This window comes from Pan paniscus, chromosome 1 (genome assembly GCF_029289425.2).
Source record: "Pan paniscus chromosome 1, NHGRI_mPanPan1-v2.0_pri, whole genome shotgun sequence".
NCBI lineage: Eukaryota > Metazoa > Chordata > Mammalia > Primates > Hominidae > Pan > Pan paniscus.
In genome coordinates, this window is record NC_073249.2 from 216,968,579 (window position 1) to 216,994,907 (window position 26,329).

At 45.8% G+C, this 26,329-nt stretch overlaps 1 protein-coding gene, 1 non-coding gene and 1 pseudogene across 3 annotated transcripts in view; 1 reads left to right on the forward strand and 2 right to left on the reverse strand.

Moving 5' to 3' along the window:
* Positions 1-26,329, forward strand: part of MTOR (mechanistic target of rapamycin kinase) — a 157,416-nt gene that overhangs the window by 10,592 nt on the left and 120,495 nt on the right. For both annotated transcript variants that reach the window (XM_003822083.6, XM_008975614.5), the window contains exons 7-19: positions 4,103-4,378; positions 4,464-4,572; positions 8,899-9,085; positions 10,511-10,639; positions 11,648-11,892; positions 13,569-13,784; positions 14,139-14,344; positions 17,920-18,042; positions 18,697-18,786; positions 19,653-19,745; positions 20,748-20,882; positions 21,128-21,257; positions 23,650-23,900. In XM_003822083.6, coding sequence (XP_003822131.1) covers positions 4,103-4,378; positions 4,464-4,572; positions 8,899-9,085; positions 10,511-10,639; positions 11,648-11,892; positions 13,569-13,784; positions 14,139-14,344; positions 17,920-18,042; positions 18,697-18,786; positions 19,653-19,745; positions 20,748-20,882; positions 21,128-21,257; positions 23,650-23,900 — 2,190 coding nt within the window. The remainder of the gene's footprint in view (positions 1-4,102; positions 4,379-4,463; positions 4,573-8,898; positions 9,086-10,510; positions 10,640-11,647; positions 11,893-13,568; positions 13,785-14,138; positions 14,345-17,919; positions 18,043-18,696; positions 18,787-19,652; positions 19,746-20,747; positions 20,883-21,127; positions 21,258-23,649; positions 23,901-26,329) is intronic.
* LOC106635493 (large ribosomal subunit protein eL39-like) lies at positions 18,806-19,211 on the reverse strand (annotated as a pseudogene).
* Positions 26,199-26,305, reverse strand: LOC112438304 (U6 spliceosomal RNA). Its single transcript, XR_003026760.1, has one exon. It is a non-coding gene; the product is annotated as a U6 spliceosomal RNA (small nuclear RNA).

The following is a 26,329-nucleotide window of genomic DNA, read 5'->3' on the forward strand; positions in this document are numbered from 1 at the left end:
CATGGATACTAAGGGGACGACTATGTGTGTGAAGTGTCCAGCACAGCACCTAATACATAGTGGGCATTCTATAAATGGTAACCTTCAGATTTTACCTCCTGAGTTTAACATGATGTTTTCCACTGTAATCTAGGCAGCTCTGAGATCTTTGTTTCCTCCCATTAAAACAGGACAGTATCACCTAGCTCATAGAGTGGTTGTCAGATTTCATTGAAATAGTTCTTGTGCAGGTGGTTTGTAAATTATAAGAAACTATCCAAGGCTGGGCATGGTGGCTCATGCCTGTAATCCAATCCAAGCATTCTGGGAGACCGAGGTGGGAGTTTGAGCTCAGGAGTTTGAGACCAGCCTGGGCAACATGGTGAGACCTTGTCACTAAAAAAAAAAAAAAGAAAAAGAAAGAAACTATCTAAATACAAGGTATTAAAATTTCGTAATTTGTTCATTCATTCAACACATATTAATTGAGCACCTAGTATATGCCAGCTACACTGTGTCCTAAGAGCTAGCATAATCCAGCAGTGAACAAAATAGATTCCATTCTTATAAAGGAAGATGGATAATATACAAGTAAAAACCTATTACATATCATATGGTTATAAGAGCTATGGAGAAAAGTAGGGCAAGGAAGGGGAATAGAGTATGCTCACCTGGATTAAGGATTACATTTTAAAACACGGTGCCATTTGAGCACAGCCATGAAGGAGGTTAGAAAAAAGCCCTACAGGTATCTGGGGAAGAGCATTCTAGGCAGTGGTCCCTGAGGCAGGAGCGTGCTGGTATATTAGAGGAGCAGCAAATACTGCAGTAGCAGCTCCCCTACCATGGCTGAGCAGAGTGAGCAGGAGAGGTGTGTGGGGATATGGGGTCAGAGGAACACCTAAGGGAAGGAGGGGGCATATCACATAGGGCCTTTGTGTGGGAAGCGGGAAGCTATAAGTGGGCTTTGAGCAGTGGAGTGACATTTAACTCATATTTCAAAAGGATCACTCTTGCCATTGTGTTGAGAATGGATTGTTAGAGGGTCAAGGACTAAAGCCAGGAATCCAGTTAGGAGGGAATTGCCACGGTCTTAGTGGGGGATATTTGTGGCTCAGACCACAGTGGGAGCTATGGAGTTGCAAGAAGCAACTGGATTCTGAATTTGGGATTTGCTGATGGTTTGGAGGTAGATGGAGAGAAAGAAGTGTCAAGGTGTTTGGCCTGAGTATTAGGAGGATGAAGTTGCCATTCACTGCAGTGGGAAGACTGAAATGGGAGCAGCAGGCTTGCGGGAGAAGGCTGGGAGTTTGGTTTTGAACCTGTTAACTTAGAGACCTGTTGGGCACCTGAGTGGAGATACTGAATAGTTCTGGGGAGAGAGCTGGGCAAGGGGGATGGATTTGGGCATTGTCAGCGTATAGATGTTATTTCATCATGAGACTGGGTGAGAAGCACAAGGGAACTAGTACAGTTGGAGAAGAGATGGAGTCTGCAAACCTGAGGTCGGGAGATGAAGAGGACCAAGGCAGATGGGGAAGGAACAGCCAGGGAGGGAGGAGGAGAGCCAGGAGAGTTTAGAGTCTGAGAAGCCAGGTGAAGAAAGGGCATCAAGGAGGTGGAAGTATCAGTTGGATGAAATGCTGCAGATAAGTCAAATAAGATGAGGACTAAGAATTGACCATTGGATTTAGCAGCTTAAGACTCACTGGTTGAGGGGCGCCTCTGCCCGGCCGCCCCTACTGGGAAGTGAGGAGCCCCTCTGCCCGGCCAGCCGCCCCATCCAGGAGGGAGGTGGGGGGGTCAGCCCCCTGCCTGGCCAGCCGCCCCGTCTGGGAGGGAGGTGAGGGGGTCAGCCCCCCGCCCGGCCAGCTGCCCCATCCGGGAGGTGAGGGGCGCCTCTGCCTGGCCGCCCCTACTGGGAAGTGAGGAGCCCCTCTGCCCGGCCAGCCGCCCCATCCAGGAGGGAGGTGGGGGGGTCAGCCCCCTGCCTGGCCAGCCGCCCCGTCCGGGAGGGAGGTGAGGGGGTCAGCCCCCCGCCCGGCCAGCTGCCCCATCCGGGAGGTGAGGGGCGCCTCTGCCCGGCCGCCCCTACTGGGAAGTGAGGAGCCCCTCTGCCCGGCCAGCCGCCCTGTCTGGGAGGGAGGTGGGGGGGTCAGCCCCCCGCCCGGCCAGCCACCCCGTCTGGGAGGTGAGGGGCACCTCTGCCCGGCCGCCCCTGCTGGGAAGTGAGGAGCCCCTCTGCCCGGCCACCACCCCGTCTGGGAGGTGTGCCCAGCGGCTCATTGAGAACGGGCCATGATGACAGTGGCGGTTTTGTGGAATAGAAAGGGGGGAAAGGTGGGGAAAAGATTGAGAAATTGGATGGTTGCCGTGTCTGTGTAGAAAGAAGTAGACATGGGAGACTTTTCATTTTGTTCTGTACTAAGAAAAATTCTTCTGCCTTGGGATCCTGTTGATATATGACCTTACCCCCAACCCTGTGCTCTCTGAAACATGTGCTGTGTCCACTCAGGGTTAAATGGATTAAGGGCGGTGCAAGATGTGCTTTGTTAAACAGATGCTTGAAGGCAGCATGCTCGCTAAGAGTCATCACCACTCCCTAATCTCAAGTACCCAGGGACACAAACACTGCGGAAGGCCTCAGGGTCCTCTGCCTAGGAAAACCAGAGACCTTTGTTCACTTGTTTATCTGCTGACCTTCCTTCCACTATTGTCCCATGACCCTGCCAAATCCCCCTCTTCGAGAAACACCCAAGAATGATCAATAAAAAATAAATAAATAAATAAATAAGTAAATAAAGATGGAGTGTTTTAGTTTCAAAAAAAAAAAAAGACTCACTGGTGACTTTGACAAGAGGAGAGGACAAGATTTTCTGAAAAGTGAAAATATGTGTGTCAAGAAAAGTTTAGAAGTTTGGAAAACTTGTATCTCCTTCTCAATTTGGAGTCTTGGAGGATGAGTAGTCCCCAACCCCCCTCCCCTGGCCCCCAAAACCAAGTCTTGCTCTGCTGCCCAGGCTGGAGTACAGTTGGTGTGATCTCGGCTCACTGCAACCTCCGTCTCCTGGGTTCAAGCAATTCTCCTGCCTCAGCCTCCCGAGTAGCTGGGAGTACAGGCATGTGCCACCACACCCAGCTAATTTTTGTATTTTTGGTAGAAATGGGTTTTCACCATGTTGGTCAGACTGGTCTCGAACTCCTGACCTCATGATCTGCCCACCTAGGCCTCCCAAAGTGCTGGGATTACAGGCGTGAGCCCTTGCGCCTGACTCAGGATGAGTGATTAAGCAGCCCATTGTAAAGGTAATAGACATGAGTTCTCAGTCAGCTTATTCCATACTACCTGTGGAATCCTAGGATTCTGAGAAAATTATTTGGTTAAGTTTTTGTTTTTTGTTTTTTTGAGACAGATTTCCCTCTTGTCGCCCAGGCTAGAGTGCAGTGGTGCGATCTTGGCTCACTGCAACCTCTGCCTGCTGGGTTCAAGTGATTCTCCTGCCTCAGCCCCCGAGTAGCCAGGACTATAGGTGCCCACCACCACGCCCAGCTAATTTTTTGTATTTTTAGTAGGGACGGGGTTTCACCATGTTGGCCAGGCTGGGCTTGAACTCCTGACCTCAGGTGATCCGCCCGCCTTGGCCTCCCAAAGTACCGGAATTACAGGCATGAGCCACCACGCCCGGCCTGCATAAGTTTTTACCTGGGTTTCTAGGGAGAAGAAAGAGATCAGACAGTCCTTAACAGGATGCTGGCAGGGGAGCTCCCATCACCTTTGCAAGCCTCATTGCAGTGGCCTAGGTCAGTAGTCACAGCAGTATGCAAGTCAGCCCTTCCAAACCAAGTGAGGAGTCCTGGGAGGTGAGAACCCTTGGCAAGGCAGCCCTCTGCTGCTGCTTTATTGTTCAATAGGTGGTGCTCTTCTGCCTAACTTAGAACAAAATCAGGTCCCTTGCAAGGTTCTGGGGAAATTGTAACCCTAAACATGAAGAGTGGCCACCCTTCACTTTGGAAGTAGTTGCGTTTCGGGATTAGGCAAGTGTAATTGTCTGTAGAATCCACAGTGCCCAGTTTGAATGCCAGTCATAAGTAAAGATGATTTTTTTCCTCCTCATATATATAGCGTCTGAGAGAAGAAATGGAAGAAATCACACAGCAGCAGCTGGTACACGACAAGTACTGCAAAGATCTCATGGGCTTCGGAACAAAACCTCGTCACATTACCCCCTTCACCAGTTTCCAGGCTGTACAGCCCCAGCAGTCAAATGCCTTGGTGGGGCTGCTGGGGTACAGCTCTCACCAAGGCCTCATGGGATTTGGGACCTCCCCCAGTCCAGCTAAGTCCACCCTGGTGGAGAGCCGGTGTTGCAGAGACTTGATGGAGGAGAAATTTGATCAGGTAAGTGGTGAGAGGCCCTTTCCCTCTTTTCCTAAGCTCCACACCTCACTTTTCCCCTGCCAACCCTTTATCCTTCCTCTCTCAGGTGTGCCAGTGGGTGCTGAAATGCAGGAATAGCAAGAACTCGCTGATCCAAATGACAATCCTTAATTTGTTGCCCCGCTTGGCTGCATTCCGACCTTCTGCCTTCACAGGTGAGGATGTCCATGGAAGACATCATTACCCATCTCAGGGTAAACAGGGAACAGGTGATTCCAGAAAAGCCAACTATCTTTTCCTTTGAAGCAACGCCAACAAATCTCTGATTTCTTTGTCTCATGTCCAATTTCAATGCTATTTAGTTCAGGTTTTCTAATGTCAGAGGCAGCAGACACAGGAACAGTCAGAACAGAGAGGCAGTTCTATGGCCAAGCAAATTTTCATGTATGGATGCCAACAAGTTCACAAGCAGACTTAAAAGAGACCAAAGGAAGGGCCGTTTTGATGTAGCTACTGTGCAGCATCTACGTCAAAGCTTTGTGAGTCAGGGAGGGTTTGGGGATCGTCCTGCTTCTGTCCCTGAGGTGGTCACCAAGCTGCCTCACCACTTGCAGGCAGCATCAATCCCTGGCACCTGAAGCTGGCCCAACTCAGAGTCCAACTTCTCAACGAAGCCTTCCTAGATTGCTCCAGCTGTAAATGTCCTTTCCTTCTTCCATCATAGCCCTCAGCTGTGGAAAGGTTTGGCATCAGACCTGAGATGAACCCCACCTCCGCCCTTAACCACGAGGTTTTGGACAGATTATTTGACCTACCTGGGCCTCAGCTTCCTGACTTGTAAAATCAGAATAACAATCTCTGCCTCCCAAGATGAGCAGCATTTATGTCTAAGCATCTACTATAGTGCCTGGCACAGAGCCCTAATAAGTGGAAACCATTATATATTATTACAGCCTCCTCAAGCTACTTCAAATATGTTTTGGAAATAGGGTAGAGGTAAAATTTATAATGCTCCAGTTGCCTGTTCATACTTAATGTCCTTGTCTTACCTCTCTACTTGCTGAGTGTAGGCACCCAGTCTTGAACATCTCTTCCCACTTTACCGTGGTGCTCATTGCCTGTGCTTAGTGAAGCATTCAGGACCCATTGAGAGCCAGGAACATAAGCAAAAGGCCAGCCTGGCCCTCAGCAGACCCTATTCCCTAGCACACAGACTCACTTCATGCCACCCAGCCCAGATAAACCACAGGAGAAATGTAGCTGGTCAGATGTTAAACACACTGTTCGAAAGAAGTAGAACGTGTTGGGTTAGGACATGACAATTCGCCACATAAAACTACTGAACCAGAGAGAAATAACAGAAGGAAAATCACCCGTATTTTGTTAGTTTCTATTGTTCTGGCCTGGCACCCAGCAGCTTTTCTCTTTTTTAATGACCAGACAGGCTGCTGTTCAGTAGAGCTTTAAATGATCTTGGATTGAAAGTCTGTGGTTCAAAAGGAACTAATAACTAGGCCAAATTTGATCAAAGTCTGGCACATTACCCTTGTAAGTTACCCTTGTAAGTTCAGAAGGCTGCCTAGCAGCAGGATACAAAGGCTCAGAAGGCCCTAGATTTCTTCTTTTGATGTGGGTGTTTGTTATTGTTGTTGCTCTCTTTTTTAAGGTTAGTCAAGGTTGTTTTATTAAATATGCTAAAATATGCCAGTGACATTCAGCCTGGGCACACCGTATAAGTATTTGCTTCATTGCATAAGTACTATTTGTTTAAAGCTTGCAGTTTGGAAGTTATTGCTTAAACTTCTCAATATTATAAGCTTTAGAAATATAAAAAAATACTCCAAGACTGGACTAGAATCTCTACAGTCAGATTTCTAATCTCAGGATGCTAAATCCAGGAAAGAAAATTATACTCTCTTGGGGTTTTTTTTGAGACAGGGTCTTGCTGTGTCACCCAGGCTGAAGTGCAGTAATGCGATCTCAGCTCGCTGCAGCCATGACCTACTGAGCTCAAGCGATCCTCTCACCTCAGCCTCCCAAGTAGGTAGGACCACAGGCATGAGTCTCCACTCCTGGCTAATTTTTTAAATTTATTTTTTGTAGAGATGGGATCTCACTGTGTTGCCCAGGCTGGTCTTGAACTCCTGGGCTCAAGCAATTCTCCTGCCTTGGCCTCCCAAAGTGCTTGGGATTACAGACATGAGCTGTGGCGCCTTGCCAAGAAATTATACTCTTGATTTTACTCCGTTTCCTGCCAAAATGCTATCCCCTTAGTTTTTCTTGTTGACCCACTCTAATTTTAGGGTTGTATCTCCTTGGTCACCTGTCTTCAAGCCCCAGCATGCCTCATTGTCATTTGACCACAAGAGCCATGGGAGAAAACATTTCTCAGAGTAAATGCAGTCATAGCATGTGCTATTTTAGAAGTCTAATTCATTGTCTAAATGTGGTTCTGGTAGCTTTCAGTACCCCTCACTTCCTAAGGGATGTGTGGTTTTCCCTTCTCTCCTATTTTATGTGTACTACTGGTGCCTGGACTTGGGACCAACATCAATGAAAGAGAAGAAATAAATAGACAAGAAGCAAGAATCAGGAAATTCCAGCCTTCAGAGGAGAAATAACACTTTAGCTTGGATTGTATGAGAATCACCTACCCATGCACACTGGCTTATGTGAACTTAATGAAAATATACATGTGGCTTTCCAAATTATAGACTAAATCTTCTTCTATTAAATATAACTGTCATAAAAATCTCTAGGTAATAGCAAAATGATTTCCAGGCCTATGCTGAATGGAATGGCCTGTTTATTGCAAACAGTGCTCAGTATTACAGTCATATATTGCTTAACGATGGGGATACATTCTGAGAAATGCGTCTTAGGAGAATTTGTCCTTGTGTGAACATCATAGAATGTATTTACATAAACCCAGATGGTATAGCCTACTCTACACCTAGCTCTGTGGTGTAGCCTATTGCTCCTGGGCTACAACTTGTACAGCATGTTACTGTAATGAATACTCTAGGCAACTGTAAAACAGTGGTAAATGTTTGTGTATCTAAACATAGACATAGAAAAGATATGTAAAAATATACTGTATTATAATCTTATGGGACCACCATCATATACCTGGTCCATTGTTAACCCAAACGTTGTTAAGTGGCACACGACTGTACTGTTTTTTTGTTTGTTTGTTTGTTTTTCTGAGACAGAGTCTTGCTCTGTTGCCCAAGCTGGAGTGCAATGGCACGATCTTGGCTCACTGCAACCTCTGCCTCCCGGGTTCAAGTGATTCTCCTGCGTCAGCCTCCCGAGTAGCTGGGATTACAGGCGCACTACCATGCCCGGCTAATTTTTTGTATTTCAGTAGAGACGGGGTTTCATCATGTTGTGCAGGCTGGTCTCAAACTCCTGAGCTCAGGCAGTCCACCCGCCTCGGCCTCCCAAAGTGTTGGGATTACAGGCATGAGCCACTGCGCCCGACCCTGTACTGGTTTTTTATTAGTTTGAGATGGGGTCTTTTTTTTTTTTTTTTTTTTTTTAATGAGATGTAGTTTTGCTCTTGTTGCCCAGGCTGGAGTGGAATGGCGTGATCTCGGCTCACTGCAACCTCCGCCTCCCGGGTTCAAGCGATTCTCCTGCCTCAGTCTCCCAAGTAGCTAGGATTACAGGCATGCACCCTTATGTCCGGCTAATTTTGTATTTTTAGTAGAGATGGGGTTTCTTTATGTTGGTCAGGCTGGTCTCAAACTCCTGACCTCAGGTGATCCGCCTGCCTTGGTGTCCCAAAGTGCTGGGATTATAGGCATGAGCCACTGCACCTGAGACAGGGTCTTATTCTGTTGCCCAGGCTGGAGTGCATGGCTCTTGGCTCAGTGCAGCCTCAAACTCCTGGACTCAAGTGATCTTCCTCAGCCTCCCAAAGTGCTGGGATTACATGTGTGAGACACTGCACCCGGCCCATGACTGTACTTCAAATTTCATTATAATGTAAAATTGTTTAGATGATCTTCTGTTTTTAAACAAGGTTTGACATATATTTCTTCAGCAAGAGCATGTAATTCTTGAGTGAAAATGTAACAGTAATGGAGACAATTCCGTGATATTGTTTTGGCAACCTTTTACGTTTTTTGGGTTTTTTTTTTTTTTTTTTTGAGACAGGCTCTTTGTCACTCAGGCTTGAGTGCAGTGCTGCACACGATCACACCTTTCTGCAGCCTCAACCATCTGGGCTCAAGTGATCCTCCTGCCTCAGCCTCCCGAGTAGCTGGGATTACAGGCATGCACCACCACACCTGGCTAATTTTTATTTTTGTAGAGACAGGGTCTCACTGTGTTGCCCAGGCTGTTTCGAACTCCTGGCCTCAAACACTCCTCTCTCCTTGGCCTCCCAAAGTGTTGGGATTACAGGCGTGAGCCACTGTGCCTGGCCACTTTCTTAATTTATTCTTAAACTGAATTGCTTTATAGGACCTTTGACTGTTGATATGTAGACCCTAACCCTGACCTGGAGCTATCTACTTTGTCTTTTCTGTGCTCAGATACCCAGTATCTCCAAGATACCATGAACCATGTCCTAAGCTGTGTCAAGAAGGAGAAGGAACGTACAGCGGCCTTCCAAGCCCTGGGGTTACTTTCCGTGGCTGTGAGGTCTGAGTTTAAGGTCTATTTGCCTCGCGTGCTGGACATCATCCGAGCGGCCCTGCCCCCAAAGGACTTCGCCCATAAGTAAGCACCTCTGTTATGATTTCACCTTCCACTCCATTTGGTTGGAGAGGAAGGACGCTCTATCTCAGATCCACGGAGCTTACGCCCATTTTTTGCATCATTAAACTCCAGGGTATAGCAAATCATATGAAGAACAGCCCTTCCTTAGTTGAATTCTAAGCTTTTCCAAATGAAATAACATATATGAAATATTTGGGGAGGTTGAATACCCTGAGAACATGTGAGATGCCAATGCTGTTTTCAGTGTTATTATTTACTGGGAATCTGCTAGTTTTGCTTTTTTCTCTGGCTTTTAAAAGTCTTATTTTGATATAAGACCTAAAGAGAGGAATCCTCGACTGGAACTGAAGGGACCTAAGGGTCATCTTTTTCCTCATCGCTGAAGTTGAATAAGTTATTCCACCTCTTTAAACCTCCTGGCGAATAAAATATGAGAAAACCCCTCAGCATCCTGCCAGATGGAGAGACCGGGGTGTCTTCGCTAAGGCGAGGGGGTCAGTGTTCATCATCCTTTGTCTCAGGTTGTCTTTATACTTCCCTGTTTATTAGCGAAGATTGCTGTGGTGAATTAATACGCCCCACTCATTCTTTTTTTTTTTTTTTTTTGAGATGGAGTCTTACTTTGGTTGCCCAGGCCAGAGTGCAGTGGCACGGTCTTGGGTCACTGCAACCTCCTCCTCTCAGGTTCAAGCGATTCTCCTGCCTCAGCCTCCTGAGTAGCTGGGATTACAGGCACGTGCCACTATGCCAAGCTAGTAATTGTATTTTTTTGTAGACACAGGTTTTCACCATTTTGGCCGGGCTGGTCTCAAACTCCTGGCCTCAAGTGATCCACCCACCTTAGCCTCCCAAGTAGCTGGGACTACAGGCGTGTGCCAGCACGCCCAGCTAATTTTTGTATTTTTAGTAGAGGCAGGGTTTCGCCATGTTGGCCTGGCTGGTCTCGAACTCCTGACCTCAGGTGATCCACCCACCTCCGCCTCCCAGAGTGCTGGGATTACAGGCGTGAGTCACTGTGCCTGGCCCCATTCTAAAGCCCAGCATTCTCATCATAGAAGAATTTCTTTCCATATGATGGCTGTGTACTGCCTTCTTGTCCCTGATGAACACATTGTTCAGCTCTCTTCCTACATAATTATCTCGGTGAGCACCACAATAACCTATATGGTATAGCTGTGTGAATTCAGAAAAAAGGCCCCTTCCTTAAGACACTTTACTGCCATCTGCTGGATTGTTGTAGAAATGTACAAATCTACAGTAATTGTGATGTGATGGGTCCCTTTGAACTGTGCTCTGGACAATTTGCATACCCATCTGTGGTAGCCCTGCCTGAGTAACCTGCTCTCCTTGCCCCAAGGTGATTTTGAGGTGGGACATTAAAGAATGTCATTATGTCTCAACTAGCCACTCTCCATTTCTCTACAGGAGGCAGAAGGCAATGCAGGTGGACGCCACAGTCTTCACTTGCATCAGCATGCTGGCTCGAGCAATGGGGCCAGGCATCCAGCAGGATATCAAGGAGCTGCTGGAGCCCATGCTGGCAGTGGGACTAAGGTGGGTGTCAGAAACCTGAGCTTGCCCTGTATCAGTGTGAGGCTTGGCCCCCAGTGTTGGGAATGTTAAAAGAGTGAGGCATGGTTGTTTGCACATTCAATTGGATGGACAGGATAGTTTAGACTAAACACACAGGCTAGTACTGAATCCTAGTTTCATCACTAGCTTTCTATATGATCTTGACTAAGTTATTTAATTTCCCCGAGCCTCATTTTTTTTTTTTTTTTTTTTTTTTTGAGAAGGGGTCTCGCTCTGTCGCCCAGGCTGGAGTGCAGTGGCCCAGTCTTGGCTCACTGCAAGCTCCGCCTCCCGGGTTCACGCCATTCTCCTGCCTCAGCCTTCCTAGTAGCTGGGACTACAGGCGCCTGCCACCACGCCTGGCTAATTCTTTGTATTTTTAGTGGAGTTGGGGTTTCACTGTGTTAGCCAGGATGGTCTCGATCTCCTGACCTTGTGATCCGCCCACCTCGGCTCCCAAAGTGCTGAGATTACAGGTGTGAGCCACCGCGCCTGGCCTCATTTTTTTTTTTAATCTGAAAAGTGGGTGCAGTAGTAATTCTTATTGCCTAGGATTGCTGTGGGTTCATGGTATAGTCACTCTTAGCACCACGCCTGGCATATAGGAAGTACTCAATAAATATTTGCAAATATTGTGTATATTATTATTGAGCAAGTTGCTTAAGCTTCCTAAACTAAGTTCTCTTCATCTGTAAAATAAGGACAGTGTTCTTAATCTGCTTCCCAGAGTGTTTGTTAAGACTTGGTCTTCTGTAGTGGCTGAATTATAGTGAGCAAGTCTTCTGTGGCAAGAACCAGAAACTCATAGATTGTTTGGAGACCTGAGACTAAGCCAAGAGAGTTTACACTTTTATTCTTATTTTATAATATCCTTTCTACTCTGAAGAACAGAGGCCTGATCCCCTTGCTGGGAGAGAAAGCTGTTTCTTCCCAAGAACAGACTGAGTGTCATGTGCCCAGCCCTTATGTGACTTGTTTCCTTCCCCTCAGCCCTGCCCTCACTGCAGTGCTCTACGACCTGAGCCGTCAGATTCCACAGCTAAAGAAGGACATTCAAGATGGGCTACTGAAAATGCTGTCCCTGGTCCTTATGCACAAACCCCTCCGCCACCCAGGCATGCCCAAGGGCCTGGCCCATCAGCTGGCCTCTCCTGGCCTCACGACCCTCCCTGAGGCCAGCGATGTGGGCAGCATCACTCTTGCCCTCCGAACGCTTGGCAGCTTTGAATTTGAAGGTAAGAAATTACAATGGCTCTTGCCAAGATAGTGAGAGATGCTGGAAACTTTGGGAAAGGAATGAAGGTATCTAGGATTCCTGGATCTTGCCAGGGTGCTAAAGACAGGGTAGCTGATTCTGTAGCAGCTCATCCTTCCTAGACTCTTTCCACGTATTGGTAATTCCTACTTTTGTTTCTTTGTCCCATACTGAGTTTGGGGGCAAATGGTTTGAGGGAAAGTATACGTTGATCCAAGGAAATAATGCTTCAGAGACAGATCCCCCTCACGTCCTCACTTTTCCACTTCTTTGTAGCTGAGATGGTATGTAATGCTTTGAAATGTATAAGTAGGGGCTTTTGGGTGTTTCCATGTCTATGGCAGTATGATTTCTTTTTTCTTTTTTTTTTTTTTTTTTGAGACAGTCTCTCTGTTGCCCAGGCTGATGTGCAGTGGCACAATCTCAGCTCATTGCAACCTCTGCCTCCTGGGTTCAAGCGATTCTCCTGCCACAGCCTCCCGAGTAGCTGGGACTATAGGTGCGTGTCACCACACTCGGCTAATTTTTGTATTTTTGGTAGAGATGGGGTTTCACCATGTTGGCCAGGTTGGTCTGGAACTCCTGACCTCAAGTAATCTGCCTGCCTCGGCCTCCCAAAGTGCTGGGATTATATCCATGAGCCACTGTGCCCGGCTGGCGGTATGATTTCTGAAAGTACTGTACTGTGTAGTTCTAAACTGCAAATAAACCCATAATAATACCCCACAGAGATATATTTCAGGGGGAGAAGTTGATACTTTTGAAATTTAAGATCATATAGGTAGTATTGGTCAAGAATGCGGGGAAACAAGCAAGTACAGAAAGCCTGAACATGCTGTCTGGAGACAGCCACCCATGGTTTCTCTATTGCAGTTCCTCCACTTAACATTGATTCACACCCATGATAATTTATTTCTAGTGAATAGAAAGTAGCTATGTTTAAACCCAGCCTACATAGACTCTTTGTCTGGTATTTAAATCCGGGAACTAAAAGAGGCAAGGTAAATTTGATCAAGAATTGTATTATCCTCTGAGAATGTAAGGGGTTGAGTTGGAATAAAACAAAATAATTTATTATTTAAAGGGAATATAAAAAGGCTAGGATTGGGGGATACCTTTTATCTGTCTCTTTGCTCCTTCACCACCCCCTTTTACCTTTCTGCTGATTGAAATCCCCCTTGTTACCCTTTAAAAGTTCTGGGTCAGGCCTGGCGTGGTGGCTCACACCTATAATCCCAGCACTTTGGGAGGCCGAGGCGGGCGGATCACGAGGTCAGGAGATCGAGACCATCCTAGCTAACATGGTGAAACCCTGTCTCTAATAAAAATACCAAAAAAAAAAAATTAGCCGGGCGTGGTGGTAGGCGCCTGTAGTCCCAGCTACTCAGGAGGCTGAGGCAGGAGAATGGTGTGAACCCGGGAGGCGGAGCATGCAGTGAGTGGAGATTGCACCACTGCACTCCAGCCTGGGCGACAGAGCAAGACTCCGTCTCAAAAAAAAAAAGAAGAAGAGTTCCGGGTCAGTATCCTATTGATCAATGTCTAGTTGAAAGTAGAATTAGTAGCCTCAAAATGGAAAATTCAGCTAGCAAGCTGCAGACCTACCTGTCTACAGCAGCAGTGTTTATTCTGTTTTCTCTCTGCCTTTCTATCCAGGCCACTCTCTGACCCAATTTGTTCGCCACTGTGCGGATCATTTCCTGAACAGTGAGCACAAGGAGATCCGCATGGAGGCTGCCCGCACCTGCTCCCGCCTGCTCACACCCTCCATCCACCTCATCAGTGGCCATGCTCATGTGGTTAGCCAGACCGCAGTGCAAGTGGTGGCAGATGTGCTTAGCAAACTGCTCGTAGTTGGGATAACAGATCCTGGTAAGGCTTCCCAGACAGAAGGAATCTAGGGGAGTTAAGGAGCTTAGGACAATTGGGAGTAGCCAGTTTCATTACATGGCCTCTCTAGAGTTCTTCGGCCTCAACAAGCTGATATTCAGCTATTTCTCTGCCAAGGCGTGTTAGGCATGGCTACTGTAGCCTTTGGTGTAAGATAATCTACCTTTAATTCTTTTGTCTTTTACTCTTGTGAGTAGAGAAAAGAATGACAGAGGTTAGATGAGAAAAAGCATCTGGAATCTTCCCACTACGCTGATGGCAGTGGAGGTAGAAGCTGGGAAGGGCTGGAGTGATGGGATCATGAAGAAATGTTCAAAGGCTCCATTGCTCTTGCAGACCCTGACATTCGCTATTGTGTCTTGGCGTCCCTGGACGAGCGCTTTGATGCACACCTGGCCCAGGCGGAGAACTTGCAGGCCTTGTTTGTGGCTCTGAATGACCAGGTGTTTGAGATCCGGGAGCTGGCCATCTGCACTGTGGGCCGACTCAGTAGCATGAACCCTGCCTTTGTCATGCCTTTCCTGCGCAAGATGCTCATCCAGGTAACCGAGGTGATGGCCAGACCCACAGGCAGGGAAGACAGGACTCTCGCTGTGAGAACTGCTTGAGGAAGCGGAGTTGAGGACAAGGATGGGGGAGAAAGATTGAGGTACCTGGTAAAAGCCACATTTGTCTGCAAGGGTCCAAATGTTTCCCTGGCTTTATAATGGCAGTTCCAGTGCTCATCACCTCATGAGCCCTTTGTCAATATGACTCCAAGGTGGTTCAGAGTCCTCTCATGCAGCTCTTTCTTTTTCCTGGCAAGTTGCCAGTGATCCCATTTCTTGGCCCTCTTTGCTTGCTGGATTGATCTGCTGCAGATGGTGTCAGACTTCCCAGCGCCTCCCTATCCTTCAGCTCTCCTGCTTTTCTTGCTGGTGCCAGGTCAAGCACGGAGGCCATTGTTCTTCACAAAAATAACCAATGTGAGACCGTTTCCACTATTTGTTCTAATAGTCATTGCTCCAGTGTGTGATCCTGGCTTTCGTTCTTAAATAATATGAGAATGCCAAGCTCAGCTGCTTGGTCTATAGCGTAAGGTAGAATTGCTCTGGAGACATGGCTCCTCAGTTTTTGTCTTCACCTCCCTGAGTAAGATCTGTGGCCTCCTGGTGAGCAATACATGGTCCAGTCCTGCCTGGTGAAGTTATTTCCACCTGCCTCTTGTGGGTCTCTATGTTGCTCACCCAGTCATTTCCTGTCCCCATTGCTCACTGTTTGCTTCCTGATCCTCCTTCATGGTTTGTTTTGAAGTAAACACTTTTTATAACATATAAGGAACTTAAACATAGAAAATCATTAATATATGTAACTCACTCTAGAGAAATGTTGTTTGTTCACAATTTGTTATAAAGTGGCTGTAAATTATATCATCAGTCAACAAATTAGGAAGTTGTACTTATGTTGGCACTTCTATTTTTAGCGTAATGATTTATTTAACTGCCGGCCTGCGTTAGAAGTGCCTGTCATTTTAAGTCTTAAAAACATTCCTCAGTTATAGGAAGGAATAGAAATCATTGTTGAAGGCCGGGCGTGGTGGCTCACGCCTGTAATCCCAGCACTTTGGGAGGCCGAGGTGGCCAGATCACCTGGGGTCAGGAGTTCAAGACCAGCCTGGCCAACATGGTGAAACCCCATCTCTACTAAAAATTAAAAAAAAAATAGCCAGGCATGTTGGCAGGCGTCTGTAATACCAGCTACTCTGGAGGCTGGTGCAGGGAGAATTGCTTGAACCCAGGAGGTGAAGACTGCAGTGAGCCGAGAGCGCGCCACTGCACTCCAGCCTGGCGACAGAGCGAGACTCTGTCTCAAAAAAAAAAAAACGTGAAATCACTGTTGAGCCTGCCAGCTCAAATCATGCTAAATTAATTTGGCGTAGAAATATCTCCTAAACGGCTGAGTGCAGTGTCTCATGTCTGTTATCCCAGCACATTGGGAGGCCAAGGCAGGCAGATCACATGAGCCCAAGAGTTTGACAAGACCAGCCTGGGGAACATGACAAACCACGTTTCTACAAAACATACGAAAGTTAGCTGGGTGTAGTGGTGCATACCTGTAGTCCTAGCTACTCAGGAGGCTGAGGTGGGAGGATCACTTGAGCCTGGTAAGTTGTGGATGCAGTGAGCCGTGATTGTGCCACTGCACTCCAGCCTGGGTGACAGAGTGAGACCCTATCTCAAAAAAAAAAAAAAAAAAAAAAAAGGAAAAAATAAGAAATACCTCCTAATGAGAATATCAATATGTTCATTCTGTCAGCAGACTTTTTGACCACATGCTATGTTCCAGGTACTGCTGGGCACTGGGAATATAGCAGTCAACAAGCCAGGCGTGGCTGCAATCTTCTTTCTTTTTTGTTTTGAGATGCAGTCTCGCTCTGTCGCCAGGCTGGAGTGCAGTAGTGTGATCTTGGCTCACTGCAACCTCCACCTCCCAGGTTCAAGCGATTCTCCTGCCTCAGCCTCCTGAGTAGCTGGGACTACAGGCGCCCGCCACCACGCCCAGCTAATTTTTGTATTTTTAGTAGAGACGGAGTTTCTCCATGTTGGCCAGGCTGGTCTCCATCTCTTGACCTCATGGTCTGCCCGCTTCGGCCTCCCAAAGTGCTGGGATTACAGGTGTGAGCCACCTCGCCCGGCTGGCTCTAATCTTCTTAAAGCTGATATTAAGCTATCAGGCCATCTCATTTTTTCAATATTGCAGAGTGTGAAGCTCCTTTGAATGAATTTATGTACTGAATTTAGCCCTCGAAATGTTAAAATTACTCTTTTTTGTTTTTAAACTTTGATATAGATTTTTCCAAATTGAGGTGTACATTTTCATGCCTTGGTAAAGGCTCTGGTGTTTTGTTTTGTTTTGTTTTGAGACAGAATCTCACTCTGTCACCAAGGTTAGAGTGCAATGGTGGGATCTCGTCTCACTACAACCTCTGCTTCTTGGGCTCAAGCAATCCACCTGCCTCAGCCTCCTAAAGTGCTGGGATTACAGGCATGAGCCACTGTGCCTGGCCGACTTTGGCCTTTCTTGCGGTCTTGGTCATCAGGGTGGGCATTGGTTATTGTTATTAGGATGCAGTGAGGCTCTCGGGCTCTAAGTGAACCTGGGGTTCTTTGGATTGGCCCTGCACTGCTGCAGATAGTTGGGCTCTGCTCCGTGAGGCACATTTCCTTGCAGTCAGCCATGTCTTCTTGGTGCTGCAGGTCTATTCTCAGCATCCCCTTCATTTCTTTTCCCTGTGGTCTGCTATGACTGGGGAAAACAGGCTGCCAAGGGAATCCAGAAAAGTCAGGTTATTAAGTCAGTAACCTAAGACAAAATGTAATGTTAAATTGTAGACTCCTCTGGGTAGCCGAGTTAACCTGAGCTCTGTGACATCTGCTTTTGTCACTGCTCATCGATTTCCTTCTGGCAGCTTTATCCAGAAATCTGTCTATATTATGCTGTCTGTGTCACCATGAGCATGATATGCTGATTTGCTGGTGTCCTAAGGATGTCAGCTAGAACCAATGTGTTATCTCCAGTCAGTAAGGCTTCGGGGGATCCTGCCAGTGTGATCCCCACCTATTGAGGTTTATCTAGATATGCCCCAAACAGCTACAGAGTATCAGCACTTCTCTTGGCATCATAGCTGTTCTAACTGTTCTTTGATTCCTTTGCCATTATTTGTAGTCTTCAGTAATTTGCTGTCTGGACAAAGATTTTTCTCCCAAGGGGCCCTACCTTCTTTCCTCATTTTTATAGAACCCTACTCACAGCTCTCCCTGTTGGTTTTCTCAGTCTTCTCTGGCTGTGCTACATGGTTAAAAGCTCTGCTTTAGAGAGGACCATGGGACATTGGAGTGCTGTGATAAAAGGAAAGGGAGCAGGTTTTCGAATAGTTTTTCTTCCTGTCGCAGCTGTATCTAAGGCTGTTCTGCCTGTTGCAGAAATGTCTGTTGCTCATTGAGTATCTAGCAGCTACTTCATCTGTCGTGGAGGTCTGGGTTTTTCCCCCAGTTCCCTGCCACTTTTTCTGTTGGACACAGTCTCTCTCTAGAATGTCTTCTGCCATAGAGAACATATGAGCCTTTCTTCCCTACAGATTTTGACAGAGTTGGAGCACAGTGGGATTGGAAGAATCAAAGAGCAGAGTGCCCGCATGCTGGGGCACCTGGTCTCCAATGCCCCCCGACTCATCCGCCCCTACATGGAGCCTATTCTGAAGGTAACACAAACCGAGAGGCTGGTGCTTTCTCTGTGCGTTGTCATCAGCTCATATGGGGAGATGGGAGTGTTGCAGTGTTCACTAGTACACTGAACAAAGTAGGTGATTTCTTTGCTCTCACGCTTGGAGACCAAAGGGCCATATCAAGCACTTTCAGTTAAAGAATACCAAGAATCTTATCAGTTGCAGGAAAGTGCTGTCCTTACAAGAGGTAAGAGTTAATGCTTCAGGCACATCATCACAGATGTTTGGAAAGGAGAAGTAGTAGATAGTAGCATAAAATAGCTCGCCCAAAATGAGGAAAAAATGAGCTTGAAAATCTGAAACAACCTTCAAATCTCAACACATTAGAGTCACGTGAAGTCCTTTATAATGTATGTTAATCTGGATGAACAATCACTGAGACGCGGTTTAGAGGAGACATGAGAAATACTTTCACATTATGGTGCTTCCCAGCTCTCTCACATGTCAGACTTAGACTTCATATGGAGAAAAGTTTGAGAATTTACATTCCAGAGAAATCTTGGATTCATAAAGCCTAGAAGGAATTTCTTTATGACTGAGATGGTCTCTTGGGTGAATTTTACTTATATAAAAGAAAGGTTTCTAGTAGAGTCTAATCTGCATTCATTTTCTCATAACTTCTTTCTCTAGGCATTAATTTTGAAACTGAAAGATCCAGACCCTGATCCAAACCCAGGTGTGATCAATAATGTCCTAGCAACAATAGGAGAATTGGCACAGGTAAAGGGGCAGCTACTTTTTCCATAGCGGAGATAGGGTGGAAAAGAAACTCACCTCTAAGGAAGTCAAAATACTATTTTTTTTTAAATGAAAGGTCTCACATATTTATTACGGAACCCAGCCAACAGTGCATTCATAACAGATTCAGAGAGAAATAATATATTCTCAATAAAACATGTCCAACTCTCCAGATAGTGGTGACATTTTCAGCTTGATATGGTAATATCATTATGACCTTCAGACAGCATAAATATGTGTGCCATCTCATGTGCAATTCCTTATAGACCCGGCTTGGTTCTTCTCCAATGTCTTTTTTTGGAGTTGTACCTGGTTTTATTACCAGTTTTCATCCGAATCCACTGGGGAATGGGACGATTTTACTTTTGTTTCTTGGCCAGGAATTGCTTAATTCTGAAAGTCTTGTGAGAAGAATGGCAAGAATCAGAGTCAGGCACACACCATGATGGTGGAGAAAGGAAGAGAGGGCTTTTTAAAAATTTTTTTTAATTTTATTTATTTGTTTTTGAGACAGTTTCACTTTGTCCAGGCTGGAGTGCAGTGGTGTGATCTCGGCTCACTGCAACCTCCATCTCCTGGGTTCAAGTGATTCTCATGCCTCACCCTCCCAAGTAGCCGGGATTACAGGTGTGTGCCACCACACCTGGCTAATTCTTGTATTTTTAGTAGAGATGGGGTTTCACCATGTTGGCTAGGCTGATCTGGAGCTCCTGATGTCAGGTGATCTGCCCTCCTCAGCCTCCCAAAGCGTTGGGATTACAGGCATGAGCCACCGTGCCCGGCCTCCAAAATACTTTCTAATGCCAGAATTTCTAACCCTTTCTGCCACCCTCTTTTTCATTTTGCAGGTTAGTGGCCTGGAAATGAGGAAATGGGTTGATGAACTTTTTATTATCATCATGGACATGCTCCAGGATTCCTCTTTGTTGGCCAAAAGGCAGGTGAGTATTACTGCTTCCTGATTGAGCAAGACAGACCCCATGAGTCTAGGGACTTTGCTTCTCTTTATTCACCTTAGTGTCCTCACCCAGTGCCTAGAACAGAGTGTGACACATAGTAGGTGCTCAAAAATATTTGTTGAATGAGTAAAAGTTAGAAAGATTTGAAACCAGAATTACCTGTTGTCCTGACCCAGAGTCAGTTTCAGTAATTATCGGGGCTGACTAGTGCCATTTTGTCTATACAAAAGAAAATGCAGGTCAATTGTCAGAGCCCTAGCTCTCAGAGGGAAAAAGAAAGCCTTGGCCACTGCCTATGAGGGAACAGAAGTTTAGCTCATCCTTGCCCAGCCCTGGTTCTGCTTTCCCAATTTGAGGCTATTAGATGACTAGACTAAAATTAAGAACAGTCTTAATTTATTTCTGGGCATGGCAGCTCACACTTGTAATCCTAGCACTTTGGGAGGCTGAGGCAGGAAGATTGCTTGAGCTCCAGAGCGAGAGCAACCTGGGCATGATGAGACTTTGTCTCTACTAAAAAAAAAAAATAGCTGGGCATGGTGGCGTGTGCCTGTAGTCCCAGCTACTTAGGAGGCTAAGATGGGAAGATCACTCGATTCCAGGAGATTAAGGCTGCAGTGAACTGTTATCACACCACTGCATTCCAGTCTCCAGTGAGACCCTGTCTCAACAACAACAAAAAATCTTAATTTCCTTTTGAATCTCCTGTTAATCATTTGGGATATGGAAGAATGATGTGTTTTCTTTGAGAAAGCTGGGAATTTTCTTTGTCTCTTGATCCAGTGATTGTTGCAGGGTTGTGTGCTTGATCAACCTTGGTTTTATGCCCTTTTGGGATTTCTGCTCATGGTTAGTGTCTTTACTGGAAACCTCTTTTCTTCTTACAGCCTCTAACACTTCATTATAATCATTATACAAAGAGTTCAACTATGCTTTCTTTTCTTTCATACTGGCTCATTTAATCGTGTTCTTGTGCCTATCCAGGTGGCTCTGTGGACCCTGGGACAGTTGGTGGCCAGCACTGGCTATGTAGTAGAGCCCTACAGGAAGTACCCTACTTTGCTTGAGGTGCTACTGAATTTTCTGAAGACTGAGCAGAACCAGGGTACACGCAGAGAGGTAGGGGACGTGGCAAACTTGGTCTTTAAAGACTTTGCTGGGACGATGGCAAGAGAGAGAAGGTTGCAGCATTAACGTGCTCTGACAGTGTCAGTCAGACTTCCTGTCCCTCTCCAATTTTGTTCATGTAGCTGGTCATTTGGATATGAATTGGGGATTATGTAACCTGAGAGGAGTATCCGTGATACTTGTTGTAATCATGTTGTGATGACTGTTTTCTTTTTTCCCTCCCCTTTCCCACCCAGGCCATCCGTGTGTTAGGGCTTTTAGGGGCTTTGGATCCTTACAAGCACAAAGTGAACATTGGCATGATAGACCAGTCCCGGGATGCCTCTGCTGTCAGCCTGTCAGAATCCAAGTCAAGTCAGGATTCCTGTAAGTTGGGGGTAGCCATGAAAGACTTGCCAAGTTCTCACTCACAGAGCCCTTGCTGGTTGTGTTTAGAAAGTCTGGAGCTGGATTACTGAGAAATTATAGGATATTGGCTCATGTAGCAACTTTTGAATGAAAAGTCAGTAGTTTCTTCTTGAATCCCAGAAGGGTTGCTGCTTCCCATTGTGGCCAGAGTCCTCATGTCTGTCTAGATTCTTTGTCAAGGGTTGGCATGCCAAGTCTGTCTGCTTTTTGATGCCAATGCAAGAGATACACATTATCACCCCATCACCTCTATCTATCTCTCATTCTTTCTTAGTGCCTCTTTGATGGTTCTCATTCCCATGGTATCTACAGAAGAAGAGGATAGAATTGATTATTCCTGTTTTAATTGATAGGGAAATCAGAGGCGAGGCTCAGGGCCATAGGGAAAACTAGCAGCAATCAGAAATTTGGGGCTCTTTTTTCCATGAAATGGTCTGGCCCAAGAGCTGCACTGCCTTTTTTTGTTTGTTTGTTTTTGAGATGGAGAGTCTTACTGTGTTGCCCAGGCTGGAATACAGCACTGCAACCTCTGCCTCCCGAGTTCAAGCAATTCTTCTGTCTCAGCCTCCCAAGTAACTGGGACTACAGGTGCACACCACCACACCTGGCTAATTTTTACATTTTTAGTAGGGAGGGGTTTTGCCATGTTGGCCTGGCTGTTCTCAAACTCCTGACCTCAAGTGATCTGCCTGCTTCAGCTTCCCAAAATGCTGGGATTACAGGCATGAGCCACTGTGCCTGGACGCCTTTTTTTTTTTTTAAAGGTTTGTTTTATTTTTAATTGACTCAGGGAGGGGGAATAGGGAGAGGTTGGTGAATGAGTGCAAGGTTCCAGTTAGACAGGTGGAATAATTTCTGGTGGTCTGTTGCCCATTGCCTTTTATTGTTTTTATTTTAACTTAATTTTATTTTTTTGGAGACAGGGTCTCACTTTGTCACCCAGGCTGAAGTACAGTGGCATGATGTAGCCTCGACCTCCTGGGCTCAAGTGATCCTGCTGCTTCAGCCCCTCAAGTAGCTGGGACTACAGGCGTGTGCCACCACACCTTGATACTTTTTGTATAGCCCGTTGCCTTTTGACAAGTAGCCTGAGTGAATGGGGGTGGGGTATGGGGTTGCAGGAGGGTTTTCTAGACTTAACCCATATTCCCTCAGGGCAGGCCTATTTCTGACATTGAAAGGAATACTATGCAGCCATAAAAAATGATGAGTTCATGTCCTTTGTCGGGACATGGATGAAATTGGAAACCATCATTCTCAGTAAACTATCGCAAGAACAAAAAAACAAACACCGCATATTCTCACTCATAGGTGGGAATTGAACAATGAGATCACATGGACACAGGAAGGGGAATATCACACTCTGGGGACTGTGGTGGGGAGGGGGGAGGGGGAGGGATAGCATTGGGAGATATACCTAATGCTAGATGGCGAGTTAGTGGGTGCAGCAAACCAGCATGGCACATGTATACATAGGTAACTAACCTGCGCAATGTGCACATGTACCCTAAAACTTAAAGTACAATTAAAAAAATAAATAAATAAATAAAATAAAATAAAATAAAAAGAAAGTTAACATTGATTCTCCCAACTATTCCAGGAAAATATTATTACCCCAAAATAAATTGTTTCTGAACTTTCTAGATGGGATCATATTGCTTCAGATTTCTTCCTCTTCTGGTATTAGAGAGGCATGCCTGTGATGTCATTCTGTCAGCCCCATAGCTGTTGAGAGCAGGGCCTGAGCCATGCTGCTCCTGGTGTTCTTCCTTATTCATGGCACCAGTCAGCCCAGCTCTTCATCTGTTTAGTTCTTACCCTCCTCGCTGCACTCTTCATGTTAGTATACCTCCCTCCCTTGCCGCTGCCCCCGCTGCCACCGTCAGAGTCCTTGAGGTCCTTACTGTTCAAGTCAGGTAGGTAGTATTTGCCTACCAACTTGTCTGAATTCCCTAGGGGAACCAAGGAGCTGCTGAACAGATGTTTGCCTAATTTAATTCCCTTTACTTTATTTTGGGGGAGTAATTATTTTTATTGATGGTTTCAGTTATGAAGTTGTGAACGGTAAGAAGCTAAATTAAACAGAGCAATTTAGAGAAAACCAACCCATCATATACTGTTTTAGGCTTTTGTGGTTTGAGTAATAGAAAAGCCAAAAACCGTTTACTCCTTGATGGTGAGAGGCTATTCATTGGTTCCTAATAGTGAATTCCCAACAGTGTTAGAACATACTAGGAAGAAAGATATGAATGCTAATGTCTGTTAGGACGTTGTTTGTTATTAACCGTGCTCTGCCTGAAGTCACGTCATGCCATGTGTAGCTCTAACACTCTCTGTTGTTTTGTCCTAGCTGACTATAGCACTAGTGAAATGCTGGTCAACATGGGAAACTTGCCTCTGGATGAGTTCTACCCAGCTGTGTCCATGGTGGCCCTGATGCGGATCTTCCGAGACCAGTCACTCTCTCATCATCACACCATGGTTGTCCAGGCCATCACCTTCATCTTCAAGTCCCTGGGACTCAAATGTGTGCAGTTCCTGCCCCAGGTCATGCCCACGTTCCTTAATGTCATTCGAGTCTGTGATGGGGCCATCCGGGAAGTAAGTACCTCAAACCCCAATCCTTCTCTTTCTCCTCTGCACCACACATGCACAGATCCATCTGTGCTTCAGCTTCTTAATTGTGCATTCTCTGTGCCCCTGAGCCTAATGCCTTCCTCCCCCTTAACTCCCAACATATAAAGTGTACAATCAGCTCACTCCAGTGTCCTGGCTAAAAGGGCCAGGTGCAGTGGCTCACACCTATAATCCTAGCACTTTGGGAGGCCGAGGTGGGCAGATCACCTGAGGTCAAGAGTTTGAGACCAGCCTGGCCAACATGGTGAAACCCCGTCTCTACTAAAAATACAAAAATTAGCCATGGGTGATGGTGCACGCCTATAATCCCAGCTACTCAGGAGGCTAAGGCAGGAGAATCGCTTGAACCTGGGAGGTAGAGGTTGCAGTGAGCTGAGATCGAGCCACCGTGCTTCAGCTTGGATGACAGAGTGAGACTCTGTCTCAAGAAAAAGATGGCTAGAAGATGAATAGCCTGGGGGAGGAAAAGCATTGTCATTCTCAGTAATCTAGAGTTCAGTCTGGTTGTAGATGCCCCACAAATAGAAAATCAGTCTGGATTTCTGGTTGCTCCTTCATGACGAGATTTAAGTCGTAACATTTTTAGTGAAAATACTACACAGGTGAAGTTGAATGCTTCTTACTGGATCTCATACTGCCACCAGTTGGTCCCATTACTGTTGATCCTCAGTGCGAGCATGCGGCCGAATAGGTGTTTATCCGATCTCTCCATTGTAAGCTTATCTGTTTTCCTTTGTCATTAGTGAGTAATCTGTGGGGTGACACTTTGAGACTCCATGGCTATCCTGTTCCTCAGCTACCTTCCATCCGGTGATTTTAGCATCCGTTGATAATCCTCACTTGAGTTGATTATCACACTGGTGGTTGCAAAGTGATGACTTTCTAATTTTGCTATTCCTTCTCCATTTTATTAGCTGGCAGCATTTTTCTGTGAAGAGGAATTTTCCCCTCCCCCACCTCTCATTCTTGCTGTTTCTTGTGTCTTTCTTTAAACCACAGAATATGCAAAATGGTTCTAAGATTATATGTACCTACTACTACCAACCACAGATCTAAGTAAAGTTCAGAGTAGCTTTGTAGTTCCTGTTATTCTTAGAATACACTCTACTAAGGGTGTACAGTCAGAGTACTATGTTTAAAAGATACCTCAATTAGTTACTTTTCCCTCTGATCATATTGTCAACATGATGTACATTTAGAGGAGATAGCATGTTTTTAGAAATTATGTTTCCTAACTTTGTGTCTGGAGTATAGACATACTGTTTATTTGTTTCTATTGTATTTATAACTATCAACCTAATTGAATTTTTTTTTTTTTTTTTTTTTTTTTTGAGACAAAGTCTCACTTTGTTGCCCAGGCTGGAGTGCAGTGGTATGATCTCAGTTCATTGCAGCCTCTGCCTCCCAGGTTCAAGCAATTCTCCTGCCTCAGCCTCTTGAGTAGCTGGGATTACAGGGGTGCACCACCAAGCCCGGCTAATTTTTGTATTTTTAGTAGAGACAGGGTTTCGCCATGTTTGCCAGGCTGGTCTTGAGCTCCTAACCTCAGGTGATCCAACTACCTCAGCCTCCCAAAGTGCTGGGATTACAGGCATGAGCCACCACGCCTGGCCGGAATTCTTATTAACTCTAATAATTTACCTGTAAATTCTCTCAGGTTTTTACTCTATATAATTATATAGTCTGGTGGGCGGGGGCGGGGGTGGGGGGAAGAAAAATTAAAAAAGGAAGTTTTGTTTTTTAGTTTTAATCTTGTAAACCACCACTTAGTGACACAGTAAGGAAAAATAATAAGTAATAAAAAAGTAATAAGACCTCTACTACCATGTTTTTGGTTTTTGAGATAGGGTCTAGCTCTGTTGCCCAAGCTGGTGACACAGAGGTTGCAATAGGTGATATGGGCTCACTGCAACCTCCACCTCCTGGGCTCAAATGATCCTCCCACCTCAGCCTCCCGAGTAGCTGGGACTACAGGCATTTACAACCACACCCAGCTGATTTTTTGGGTTTCGCCATGTTGCCCAGGCTGGTATCAAACTCCTGGGCTCAAGCTATCTGCCCACCTTGGCCTCCCAAAGCACTGGAATTACAGGAGTGAGCCACTGTACCCGGCCTACTTCCATGTTAATTAGATGCAGTGATAGTGGAAATCTATAACCTTGCTCCTGATTTTAATGGGACTGCTGTTAAGATTTCACCATGAAGTATAATATTTGTTGTAGCTTTTTGGTAGATATCTTTTTATTTTATTTTTATTTTTAAAAAAATATGGAATGCTTCACAAATTTGCCTGTTATCCTTGCATATGGGCCATGCTAATCTTCTCTAGATTGTTCCAATGCTAGTATATGTGCTGCCAAAATGAGCACTAGATAGCTTTATAAAGGTCAAAT